The sequence below is a fragment of the Mus pahari genome, chromosome 9, assembly GCF_900095145.1.
Source record: "Mus pahari chromosome 9, PAHARI_EIJ_v1.1, whole genome shotgun sequence".
In the NCBI taxonomy this organism is placed as follows: Eukaryota; Metazoa; Chordata; class Mammalia; order Rodentia; family Muridae; genus Mus; species Mus pahari.
The window spans coordinates 55,387,046-55,400,322 of record NC_034598.1 but is presented as its reverse complement, the minus strand read 5'-3'; the positions used below and the strand labels follow the sequence as shown (position 1 = coordinate 55,400,322).

Here is a 13,277-nt window from a genome sequence, read left to right as displayed (position 1 = left end):
TGAAGCCATCTGCTTCACAGGCAAAATTGCTGCCCTATTTAGAAAACCCATATTGTGTATGGGGAGAAAGTATCCTGAGGACACATGTTGTGTGTTTATAGTTCTTAAGCAATCCTAGTGACTTGACCTGAACTAGAATTGCCGGCCTTAGCCACTGACCAGCGCGCCCGCCCGTTAACCAGCGTCTGAAGGGAGTTTGGGTGAGACTGGTAGTCACTGTTTTCATTCTGGGCTTTTACTGCTTTAGCTCGTACAGCTTATCTTGTAGCCTGCTTTGACTCCCCATACGAATGACACACCTCATGGACTCTCGGGGCTCATGTTTCTCCTGTGGTGATCTCTTCCTTGTCACGTCCAGACACCAACTGTGAGCCAAGCTGTTCAGTTCCCCCACCCCCACCCCCCAGGGCCTTAAAAGAAGGAAGCCGACCCATGTCTGTGGGTCTGGATGATCTCTGGAGACAGCTCCAGTGCCCTCTCCAGTGACATAAGGACTGCTGCTCCCTGAATTGTCTCCATGGAATGGCAACCCACGACAGCTGCTGAGAGACGCTAATAGATCCAGAGCCAGGTTGTGTATCTCTGGCTCTCCCAACCACCGGGAAACCTGAGCCCCGACCCGCAGTGCTCTTTTCCTGCCTGTCATACAGGCCCTTCCAATGTGGTCTTAAATTAAAAATGACAGCTACTTGATTTTTTTTTTTTTCAGTCTCTCTGTTTGACTGCCTTCTCCACAGTTTCAAAGACATACTTTGTGTGTAGCACATGAGCCAGAGGACGGCCTTAGTTAATGTTCCTCGGGAGCTGCTCACCGAGTTCTTTTGGGTTGTATGTTTGTTTGTTTGTTTGTTTGTTTTGGGGGGATGAGGCAGGGCCTCACTATGTCTCCCTGACTGTCCTGCAACTCACAATGTAGACCAGGCTGGTGTCTGTCCCCCAGAGAGCCTCCCAAGTGCTGGAATAAAAGGCCTGAGCCCTCATGCCTGGCTTCTCAGCTTGATTTCTGAGATGAGGGCTCTCTGGCCTGGAGCTCATCCTGTAGGCAAAGCTGCCACATAGGCTCAAGTTTGTTCTCAGAATGCACTTGAAAAAAGCCTACGATTCCAGCACGAGGGAGCCAGGAGCCAGAGGCTCTCTGAGACTGGCCAGTCACCCTGGGCTATCAGTAAGCCAGGCCTGTGAGAGAGAGAGGCTCTGGCTTAGAACGACACCTGACGTCCTCTGGCTGACACACACACACACACACACACACAATGTAAAGGTTTTTACATGAACACTGACATAGCTCCCACTGGGTTGAAGTAGAACTATGCTGCTGTAGGAGCTCAGAAGTGTTGATCCCAGAAGGAAACCCATCTTCTAAGCCAGGAGTTATACGCTGAGGTGAAGATGTAAGAGCTTTGTTTTGGGTTCTAGAATGCTTGTTTTAATATAGATATATATATAGCTATAGATTTCGTGTGTCTGTCTGTGTATGTGTGCATGTGTCATGGTGTGCATGTCAGGGGACAACTTGTGCCGAGGGATTGATTCTCTCCTTCCACCTGTGGGACCCAGGATTGAGTTTAGGTCACTCAGCTTCGTGACCGTCACACGGCCCAGAGTGTTTTCAGTCAAGCAGGGTTTGTGCTATTTAAGGAAAGTGTTGACCAGTTAGAGGACCAGTTAGAGGAGCTTTTCGGCAGCCTTCACAGCCTATTGCAAGACCAGGCAGGTGGAACACACCTGTATTCCCAGCATTGAGAAGTCTGAAGGAGGAGGATCTCGAGTTTGAGACTAGCCTGGGCTACATGGCACACCCTGTTTAAAATAAACTGGGGACAGAGTAGTAGTACTGTCACTTTGAAAAGTGTAACATGAACTCATCTTCCATGGTTTGTTTGCGGGTGGGGGACAGCCTGGTCTACATAGTGAGTTCCAGAACAGCCGGGGCTACAGAGAAAACCCCTGTTGAGGGAGGGAGAGAGAGAATATGTTAGTGGGCAGAGCAATGGTTTAGCAGTTGAAAGCACAGAGGACCACCAGGGTTGAGTTCCCAGCACCACACGGTGGCTCACAACCATCTGTAACTCTGATCCCAGGGGCTCCTGATTTGCTCCTCTGGTTCTGTGGGCACTGCATGCCTGTGATGCATTTGCATATATGCAGACATTTTTACACTTAAAAATACATAAATCATCTCTCTTCTCTCTGTACACACACCCTCTCTCCCTTATCCTCCCCTCCCCACCCCTAGTTCCCGTGGCTACTTGCATAGCCATGCTTGGGGCCAGTGAATTCACCTACCCGAGAGCAGCTTCCCAATAAACCAGCCTTTAATATTTAAAAAAAAAAAAAAAAAAACTTTAAAAAAATGTTAAGGAATGCCTGTGAAGCCAAATTTAACGAGCAAATGTGAATGTCAAGTAGGAGAACAGTTGACACAAAGGAGTCAACAGTGCTTCTGTGTTCACGATGAGAAAATTACAGAAGCTTCTCACATGGTCTTATAGTCACCACGTGGGCTTGGGAAGCACAAGACTTCCCACGGCATTAGCATGTCCGATAAGCCCATGTCCTGAGTGGTAGTTGAGTGTCTGGCCTGGGTGGGAGAGCAGGTTTTCCGGAGGTGACGGTGCCTGGCTTCTGCTGGGTTGCTTAGTGTGTATTGGGTGGGGAGGAGCATGAGACAGCCGGGCCTCAGACGGTTTGCTTCACTTACGCAGATGCTGGTCTCCAACATCGACTTGGGTCCCACCATCCTGGACCTCGCAGGCTTTGACCTGAACAAGACACAGATGGATGGGATGTCCCTGCTGCCCATTCTGGTGAGTATAAAGCCACAGCCAACCCCGCGCTGAGCTCCGGGGTTAATTCCAGGTGGACAGAGACAAGCAACTAAATCCGAGAGGCAAAGGACAGGATTGTCTCTGGCCTTGTGGTGGGAAGCAGTTCCCCAAAGGAAAGGTCTGACTGGATCGAGTGTCCCCTTCAGCCTCCGTATTCTCTTCCCCCTCCTCCCAGGAAAAAAACGTTGAGTCTGAGATAGTAGAGGTTGCCGTCCAGGGAGGGAGCAGTGAAGAACCTTCTGCAAGACTTGGGGATCGCCCGGGTCACTGTGGAAAGATTACCTTAGAGTCGGTCAAAGAGTGTGCTGCCAGCAGAGTGGCAAGGACTAAGACTGATAGCCACTGTTGCCGACGTCTGGGGGACGGAGACTACTCACACACTGTTCATGGAGGGACAGGCAGATAACCAACCCACAGGCCCATTTACTCACCTGAGTGTTAGCTACAGACGCAGCTACAGGCAGAGCATTGCATAGCATGCAGAGTCCTTGGGCTCAGTGTGCGGTGCCAAAAAAGGGAGTGGGGAGGGGGAGAAGAGGAAGAGGAAAAACATTGAGAGATCAGTGTTAGCCGCTTGCTGCTTCTCCTCCTCATCCCCATCAACACCCTTCTGTTGTAGATGTTACCTTCGGCAGTTAGGGTCTTGCTTTGAGCCTTCACACACACGTGCGCGCGTGCACACACACGAGGAGGGGGCATGCACACAGGCAAGATACTGGACTAGATCTCTCTCTAGGCACTTTTTAAGATTCAGTATTGTTTCCAAGATGGATCCATATTGTTCCAGGTTACCTGATACTCCGTTACCTGAAGGCATCGTGGCCTGGTTGCCAGACTCTTCCCAGGAAGGAATGTCTTTAGTGGTCTAGTTCTGTCATGTTTGCACTGCTGCCTTCACAGACATGTCCCCAGTGACCTGCATGCTCATCACGATGAGGAGTCCCTTCATCCTGTATAAACTGTCAGTTTAGTACATGGCGGCCGAGTGAGTGAAGAGCAGTATTTGGTCTCCATTTTGCATTTACTTGTTAATATGATAAGGCTCTCTTCTGTCAGCTTCGTTCATGTGCCACACGGTGCATAAGAGCGGACAGTTCAGTCGTTTCTGGTGTCTGGCCATTACAATCAATTTCCAGAGCATCCCGCCATTCCAATCGTTGGTCACCCCTCCACAGTCTCTCCCCCGGCCCTCAGGCAGCCTGTAACCCTTTTACCTCTGTGGAGTCGTCTACCCTGGATGCACAAATGGAGCCATGCAGCCCGTGGCTCTGCTCTCTGGAAGCGCCGGGTCAGCTGTCTCCATGCTTCATTCTATACTGCTGAGTCCCACCCTCCCACTTCCGGGAGACATGGCACTCAGTCTGTCCATCACACACATTTGTGAACGTTTATATGAGTCTCTGGACACGTTTGCAGTTCTCTGTGTGCCCAGTGTTGTGGGTCACTTGGCAGCTTTAGCTAACTTTTCAAAAAACTGCCAGACTGTTTACCATGCCCTGTGTTTCAGGCTCACTGAGCACCTGATTATCTTATCACAGTGGGTGGGGTGCAGGACGCCCCCTGCTGGTCCTCGCTTGTGAGCATCTGATTATCTTACCACAGTGGGTGGGGTGCAGGACGCCCCCTGCTGGTCCTCGCTTGCAGTTCTGTAGTCATGGTGGGCTCCTAGTCTGTGCCTACTGGCATACATCTATTCAGAGCCTTGGCCATTCCTTTTCACGGTCAGCGATCTGTGTGTATGCACAGCCTACTTAAACATACATAGGTGTGGACCTGTATGCCGAGGACCGAGGACAGTCCCCAGGTACCGGGCACCACCTTCCTCTCTGTTTGACATAACCTGGGTGCCACTGTGGAACGCAGCCCATGAGCTTTGAGAGGGCCGCCTGTCTCCAGCTCCTGTCTTCCTATAGGGAATGCTGGGATTGTAGGTGCCTATGCTACTATATATAGGCTCTGGGAATCTGAACGTAAATTGTCAGGCCTATGTGATAGGTGCTTTTTCCAAAGACACCCCTCCAACCCCAGCCCTCCAGTTCTTATTTATAAAACGCTTCTACATCTAATGTTGGAGATCTCGGCTTTCTTCTACAGATTTTACAGTTCTGTCACTTGTGTCCCCCTCCTGTGTATGTAGGATAATTTCAGTTAGGGAAATGGTGTCTTCTAGCCTCACGTGAGTCAGTTCTAGGGTAAAAGGCACTGGGATGTATACAGGGACTCTGCACACTTGTGAAAGTGTAGCCTGACACTTTGTGTCCTCATTGTGATCTGTTTGAGGTTGCTGGTATGACACACTTGCACACTAGGTCAGTTGGACACTCACATGTGGCTTTAAGTGAACTGAAATGCAGTGAAGAGTCATCAGTCCCCGGGTTACAATAGTCTTGTCCTGTGGGCCAGACCGGCAGCTCCCAGACTACAGCCTCAGGACCAGATCCAAGCCAGCCCTGGCTTCGAGGGTGAAGTTAGGTTGGAGTGGAGTCACACTCACTCATTCATCCCGGGGCTGCTGAGCTGAGCAGATGTCGGGGACTGTGTATGTGCAGAACAGAGATGTACAGGTCTTAACATTCGAGGCCTTGTACAAGCTCACCCCCATTCCCCACCACATGTCCTCAGACTGGCACCGCAGAGGCTTGTAGGCTTGCTAAGACTTGTGAATCAGAGCTGATCTAGCAGCACACTGAGCACCAGCCTGGGGGCGGTGCTGCTCAGCTTCCTGTGTGAGTGTGTGCGTGTGAGACCCCGCATCAGCCACTAGCACCAGAAAGACGACCCTAGGACTGGAGACGACTGGTGTCATGTGTGCGGCACCCAGCTGCCAAGGAAGATGTTAGACTGACAGAAGGGTCCTTCCAGTCTGGCCTGCCTTTGGCCTTCCTCTGCCCTTGGCTGACATCTGAAGCAGCCTTGCCCTCTCTCTGCCCACCTCCTGCCTGTTGCTCTGCCGTGTGCCTCAGCCTCTCGAGCAGCTGGTGCTGCAGACACGCCCCTGGCCCTGCTTGCCTGCTGCCCAGGGCCTCCTGAGGTTTAGGCCCTGGCTCTCTGCCCCAGTCTGTTCCTGCTTCCGTTTCTTAGATGCTGTGGTTCACAACCCACCCAGGCACGTATTCTCTGCTGTCCTGAATCACCTGCTTTTAATCCCTAGCTTGCTCCTCTCCTAGAGACCAGAGTGTGTGTGCCCATCTCAGATGTTTCCAGCGCTGCCTCCTTTCTCCACATAGATACCATGTGCACAGAGTGAACGTGATGTATGGGCTGTACGTCATCTCAAGGACTCACCCCCATGCCCCAGCACGGCCTGTCTGTGTGTCTTCCTCTCCCTCCTGCTGCCCAGGGCACGCAGAGCCTCTGCCAAGCTAGGCATCGTGTGTTCTCCCACCTTGACCTGGAGCCACCTGCCCCGCCTTGGCTTCTTGTTTTCTAGCTTCCATCCCCTCCCGCTTCACATACTGCCCTTAAAGGGACAGTAAAGCATTCCAGGCATTGACTGTTGCTCTAAAGACCTTAAGCACCAGAAACGACAATAGTGGCTTTCCTACACATCTAGTCTTATCATTCCCTTTGCTACAGAGTGAGCTGTCTAAGGCCCTCAGGCAGCGCAGTGAGAACTGGTGGTCATTTATCAGTCCACACTTCACAGGACCCACATCTGCTCTTCTTTCTAGAAAGGAGACAAAAACTTAACCTGGAGGTCAGACGTGCTGGTGGAATATCAAGGAGAAGGCCGTAATGTCACCGACCCGACCTGTCCTTCTTTGAGTCCTGGAGTGTCCGTGAGTAGCTTGTCTTTGGTCACAGCTTTCTTACTGCACAGCAGGTGCTATTTAGACAGCTCGGTCACCTGAGGGCCTAAGTGAGTGACGCTGCTGGCACCAGGCTCTCCTGGGTACTTAGGCACACCCACACCTGCCAGCTTCTTCCCCTACCCACTCTCCACCTCCTAACAGTGGGAGAGATGGGGTTTGTCCCTGTGGCTGTGCTGTCACTGTGGGAGCCAGGCAGGCCACAGAGGTGGCACAGCCATGCTGACCTGGCTTTGGGGAATGGAGCAAAGGTTCCGAGTAAAGGACACAGCCCAGTGTGGTGCACACATCTACTCTCTCGGGAAGCAGGGCAGGGGACTTCCGAGTCCCAGGCCAGCAGGGAATTCTGTAGTCAGGCTGTTTCGTTTGGTTTAACTCTGTGTTTAAAGGGCACAGCACAACCACCTGTAGACTGGCAGAGCCTGTGGAGAACGTGGAGTCTCCTCCTCTATAGTGCGGAGCACACGGGGCTCTGCTTGGCTCCCCACTCCAGGATGACAGTTCAGACAGTCCAGAGCGTCTCTCCTTCCCAGTGTCTGCCTTCTGCCAGCCCGTGCCAGTGTTGCTACTTGAGATGCTGTGTCAGGACAGTCCCTACTAACTTGTAAACTGTCCCTCCAGCAATGTTTCCCGGACTGTGTGTGTGAAGACGCGTACAACAATACCTACGCCTGCGTGCGGACGCTGTCGTCAGTGTGGAACCTCCAGTACTGCGAGTTCGATGACCAGGAGGTAAGGAATGTGTGCCTGGACACCCCTCCCCCACACCGCACCTATTGTTTAGGCTTGGTGGCAAAAGATGACTGATGCCAGAGCTCTACCCAGGGAAGGCGCATTTCTTCTCTGCACTCCCCCAGGTCTCCTGGCTCACAAGGCAGCAAGTCAGGCTCATGCAGGCAGCTTCATTCTGAGTTTTCTCAATGGAGTCTTCTCTACTCACCACCTCCCACAGTTGGCTTTTTCAGAATGGCACTTGGCCTGGTAATAGGGCTAACAGTGAGGTGCTTCAGCATGTACAGAGAGGAGCTGGCCAGCCTCTGACTTACTCAGGAGGGCCGTCCTTGGGAGAAGGTGGGGCTTGAGCCTCACTGATAAGTGTGGGTCATCTGAAGGCTTCTGTGGATGCCAGGATGCAGTCTCTGCAGGTGCTCAGCATGTCCTGTCTGCCACTGTCTTCCTGTATGAAGCAGACACTCACCTTGTCCTTCAGAACGGACCTGTCCTTCCTTACAGCTCAGAAGCGCATTACACAAGCAAGCAAGCAAGCAAGCATCGCTGCGGCTGGGCTCTCCTGCCCCATGTAGATTATTTCATGATGTGTGTGTTAGTCTGAGGGCTGAGGTTTAAAGCCCATAGAGCCACCCTTTACCTCCGTGTCCGGCCTTCTGTTTGGAGAAGAGCATGCTGCAGAAAGTGCAGTGTAAATGAGGCCTTCTGCCTGTGCAAACCATCCCAGACTACTTCTTAAAATAGGGGATGACTGGTGTACCACAAGTCAGGATGCTTCTCACTCCATCCTGTTGCTTAAGTGTGAGGATTCTTGATGAAAACATATGGCCTCCAGTGCTCCCTCGGAGTAGCTGCAGTGCTGCCTTGTTGCTGAGGCCAGGCCATCGAGGGCTCACCTGTGCTCAGCCTGAGGACAGTGGTCCCCTCCTTCCTAATGCTGCGAGTCTCTAATACAGTTCTCACGGTATGGTGACCCCCAGCCATGACGTTACTTTATTGCTTCTTCATGACTATAATTTTGCTAAACTGTTAGGAGTCATAATGTATATGTGTAGTTTCCAATGGTCTCAGGTGACCCTTGTGAAACACCAGTTGTGAACTGCCGCTCTAAAGGGTCATGAGTCACTTTCCTGAAGATGAGGGGTAGACAGGTGGCTGTAGTTCAGCATGGGACTGTGTGTCTAACACAAGTGTGCCCCAACACAGATGGCATGAGATCACGTGTGGGTCTTGGAGCCTCAGACCACATGATGGACAGGCCTTGGCTTTCCCTCTCCTCCTTCCATTTCCATTTAGAAATAATTGCCGCAGGAGGATTTTCTCAGTATGACCTTTGCTCTCTTCTTCCCTCCTTCCTTTCCTGCCTCTAGGTATTTGTCGAAGTCTACAATATAACTGCAGATCCAGACCAGATCACCAACATTGCCAAGAGTATAGACCCCGAGCTTTTGGGAAAGATGAACTATCGGCTGATGATGCTGCAGTCCTGTTCCGGGCCAACCTGTCGCACTCCAGGGGTCTTTGACCCTGGGTAAGTGTCTTTCTTCAGTGACTCTGCCATTGCCTTATCTTGAGAGGCCAGGCTCTGCTGAAGACAAAGGGAAGCCAGGGGCTGCTTTCTGCTTTGAGCTGTTCCTGTTCTTCTGCTCCAGTGAGAGGATGCTGTGTTCCCTCTGTGTCAGCTTGTTTTGTTGGGAAGAGAAACTGTTTGGGACTTGGCTCTGTACCGTTGGTGGCTGCTGTGACTATAAGCTCAGCCCTGCTTTCCTGTCCCAGGGTTCTGCTTGGTGGCACTGGATAGCTCTGGCCCAACCCAGCCCTGGTCTGAGAGCATACTGCTTTGTTTCTCAGAGCATTAAACACTCAGGAAAACGGGTGTCAAATGTAACTGACGTGGTTTGCCTGTGTTACCCAGCCTGCCTCACTCTGGATCTGCTCACAGGGCTGGGGCTGCAGAACACTGCCTGCCACTACCCAGGAGTTCAGGCTGTAAATGAGTAGAGAAATGGCTCATGGACTGTCACACTGTAGTCCACACTGTCAGAAAGGGCTGTCATGCTGGTCACACAACTCTCACCTCCATCCCCAGACAACCCCAAGGATCAGGCCCCAGCTGGAAATTGGTTTGAGACAGGTCTCTCTGTCCTGGAATTTGGCATGTAGACCAGGCTGCTCTTCCTCCCGAGTGCTGCTGTAATTAAGGTGTTAGCCACCATGCCTTGCTAAAATGGAAAACGTTTAAATAGCTAGGCCACTATGTAAAAAGAGAATGCATGTCAATCTGTCTAGCCTAAACCAAGTAACGTTTGAGTGGAGTGAGTGTCATAAGCCTGGTCCATCACGTTCTTTATCTAGCCCTTCACCTTCCCCGATGTCTATGCAGACGTCAGCTCACAGTGTTTATCAGACCAAATGGACTTAATGCTTCTAGCCCTATGTTCTGGCTGATTCCAGGAATTGAAAGCTGTAACTAAGCCCTTGAAAGACGAGTGGAGAAATCCCTGGGATTGTGACATGTGGCCAGCAGTCCCTGCTGGCTTAGCTGCTGGAGCACTGGCCAGCCAGAGCAGGGTGGCTTCAGGTGTTGTTCTGTTTGTCCTGGGCATCCGGAGTAGTCGTCGGTTCCCCAGAGCCACATACATGCATGTCGTCATCATCAGACACACTATTTGCCTGGGCTTCACTGGGTGCACACACTGCTTCTCTAGCATTTTGTTTATGTCCAACCCTGATGCTTCAGTGATGAGATGCTGGTTATGTGCTCTCGTTAGCCCGAGTACGTAAACACCAACTGAGTTTGTTTCTAATTTATCATCCCAGGTTAGTCTTTTCTGCCAAACATTTGGCCTTTCAGGATCCTCTGTAGTAGGGTCATCGGACTGGATCCTGCAGGCACAAGCTCTTAACGCAGCCACACAAGTTTATGGTACAATGTCTATGGCTGGATGGTCACAGTCCCTACCCTTTACAAAAGTGTTGCTGCAGAGGTGGGCCCACAGGCAGAAGGGATGTAAATTCAGTGCTGGGTTTCTGCTCAGCTCATGGAAAGCCTGTTTCTGGCCAGTCTGTATTGTTTATAGCCACAAACTCACAGCTGTTCCCACAGAACACTTACAGGGCAGGTTCCATACATTGTACATGGATGCCCTTCTGTTTGATGGCCAGAGACAATTTGGAGTTGTCTAAATTCATGAGCCTGGCTCAAGCACACATCTGAGACCCTTGTTTGTGTGTATGCCAAAGTGCCAGCGTCTCGGAAAGAGGAAGAGATCTCAGAGACTGAGTGGAGGTTAAGCGAGGGTCAGCTCTTCCTGGAATGCTTTATACCTGAGACTCACTCACCTCCCTTAGCCTGCATGCCTTTAGTCCCAGCACTCAGAAGCCTGAGGCAGCAGATGGGGGAGTCCGAGTTTCCAGGCCAGCCAAGGCTGTGTAGTAATGTTTTGTTGCTGCTGTTGTCTGAAGGAATCTCCCTCCTGCTTCTTGCAGTTAACCTTGTTCTCCTCAGGTCTCAGCTTGCATGAAAAATGCTCTCAGCTACTGAAACCACGTTTATGTGACAGCCTCCTCCAGCCATGCTCCCTGCTTGATGCGTCAGTCCCTCCTGGCAGCTCTCTGCTGCGGGGTATGCCTTTGAAGTCACATGGCTAGCTAGCAGTCACGTGACGTCCTCCCTTTCCTTCCCCAGATACAGGTTTGACCTGCGTCTCATGTTCAGTCACAGCAGCGTCAGAATGAGAAGGTTCTCGAAGCATCCTCTGTAGCAGCCTCCGCAGCTGGATCCTTGCACAGCCTTTTCCGGTGATGTGGTTGGAGTAGGAACCCATGCCTCGGGAGCTCTGGCCTTGCTCTTTCAAGTCTTGTTTGAAAAATAACCCAGTCAGCTGACTTCCAGTACTGTGAATCCGCCCCTGTCCGAAGTGGCTGACCCTGTTTCTCCTCAGATGACAACCACCACTCCCGAGGTCTTTGTCCTCTCCTTGTCCCTTCATCTTGGCTGGGCACAGTGTATGAGTCCCCACGTGGTCAAGTCTGTAAAACTCTTCTGATAATGGCAATACTTCAGGGCAGAGATAAAGTCTTTTGGTGTGTAGCTAGCCCCCAGATCAAAAGCGCTGTATAGCATTTCACACTGAGCCCCTCACCATCAAAACACACACAGCCCCGAGAAGAGCTGCTGTCTCTGGACACATAGAGAAAGGACGTTCATGACATCCACTGTGGTGTGGTCAATGTGCGACTTGTCACCCAAGCTCTGCCCTAAGAAGCCCTTGGCTTTTCAGTGGCTCCAACCACCTGAGAGAGCCCAGAAGCACCGTGGAGAAGGAACCACCAGGGGGAGGCCAGATGCACCTCATGAGTGAGCAGACCCAGCTCTTGGATCAGTGGGCTGAAGGGCCACACTTAGAAGTGCCTATCTGGAGGGTTCTCAAGTGTCAGTGTCACACACAGTCATCCTACCTGGCTGCAGGTAGCTGTCATTGTCATTGAAAATCTTAGTGTCTCCTGGTGGAGGGAAGGATCAGCTGCCTCACCCTACTCCCTGCTCTCACAGAAGCGCGAGTTTCCAGTCCTGACCAACTAGGGCTCCAGTCAGTATCCAGCTTCCCCGATGCCCAGAACAGCATTCTGTTCCTTAAAGTCCAGTTCCACCCTGACGTCCACAGAGGGCAGCACTGAGTGGGGAAGCTCAGTTCCACCCTGTCGTAGGCAGTGAGCGGGTTTAGCTTTACACAGCCTCTGCCCAGCTTTAACTTGAGAGACAGCTAAGTCACTTTCAGAATTCCAGAGGCCATGTTGGGGGAACAGCCATTGAGTTTATTCCTTTACCTCGTGTGACCCCAGCAACTTTGGTGAAACTGAGAGGCAGTGGAGTGGACACCTCAGTCGTGGCCACTTTAGAGGAAAAAGTTTAAGTTTTAAACTAAAAGTTACAGAATTGAATATGGATCCTGGCGTCATTAACCCCACTTGGATTCTAAACATGACCAGAGAAGTAGTGCAAGCTGACCACATCTGTTCCCAAAGAGTGTTAGGCAGCTCCTACCAGGCCTGGGGTGGAGATGTTCGAGTCTTCCAGTTTATGGCTGGCTTCTGAAAGCAGGTGACATCAGAGTGATGACAGTTGGCTGCAGTAGGTGTCCTACCTCGATGCCCTCACGCCCAGGCCACAGAGTAGGGTGGTGGGACACGAGATCCTCACTGGACCTCCTGGTTAAGCAACGTTCTTACAAACAAGTAGACCTTCTATAACAGACTGCAGCGTGCATGGCCTCCACCCACAGGAGATGCACTGCAGGAGGCCAGCCTTGTTCTCTGTACTCAGAGTTTTGACATCTCCTTTGAAGGCCAGGTCCGTGTGTACCAGTGCTCTTCAAAGGGAGAACCATTAAAACCAACAGGGAATGCAGGGACTTCGCCTTATAAGATTTCCAGTTTTAAAACTGCCCCTCAGACACAAATTTCAAAGTAAGGTACACATTAGAGTGTCTTTGAGTTCAACAAGTTGGTACTGTTGCAAACACCTTTTGAATTGCCAGCGCCAGGGTTTTTGTATAAAAATAGTAAGAGTGGCTATGGAAGTTACACCTTCATCTGTGGGAAGTATTCTCAGACTTAGGGGTCTCTTTATCTTCTTATGTTTTCTAATGAAAGATGGCAGTCCAGAATCTCAAGACAAAGCAAGGAGTATCAGCTGATCACCGATGAGACTGATGGGGGTCCTGGGGTTCTTTAGCTCACCAGCACTTTACACTCAATGGACTCTGTAAATTCGTTCACATCAGCTGTTGTAGAAGTTCCTCTGCCTGGAGCCGTCATCTCAGCTGCTCACTTAGAAAGTGCCCTTCAACGACCCTGTTCACTGCTGCACTTGTCAATGAATTAAAACTGACTTCTGTTCTAGTGGGAA

General features: G+C 51.2%; 1 protein-coding gene across 1 annotated transcript in view; it reads left to right on the top strand.

Annotated features, from left to right (window-relative positions):
• Positions 1-13,277, top strand: part of Gns (glucosamine (N-acetyl)-6-sulfatase) — a 37,125-nt gene extending 23,848 nt beyond the window's left edge. The window contains exons 10-14 of the mRNA XM_021205818.1: positions 2,706-2,807; positions 6,500-6,607; positions 7,259-7,369; positions 8,737-8,897; positions 11,055-13,277. Coding sequence (XP_021061477.1) covers positions 2,706-2,807; positions 6,500-6,607; positions 7,259-7,369; positions 8,737-8,897; positions 11,055-11,130 — 558 coding nt within the window. The 3' untranslated portion in view covers positions 11,131-13,277. The remainder of the gene's footprint in view (positions 1-2,705; positions 2,808-6,499; positions 6,608-7,258; positions 7,370-8,736; positions 8,898-11,054) is intronic.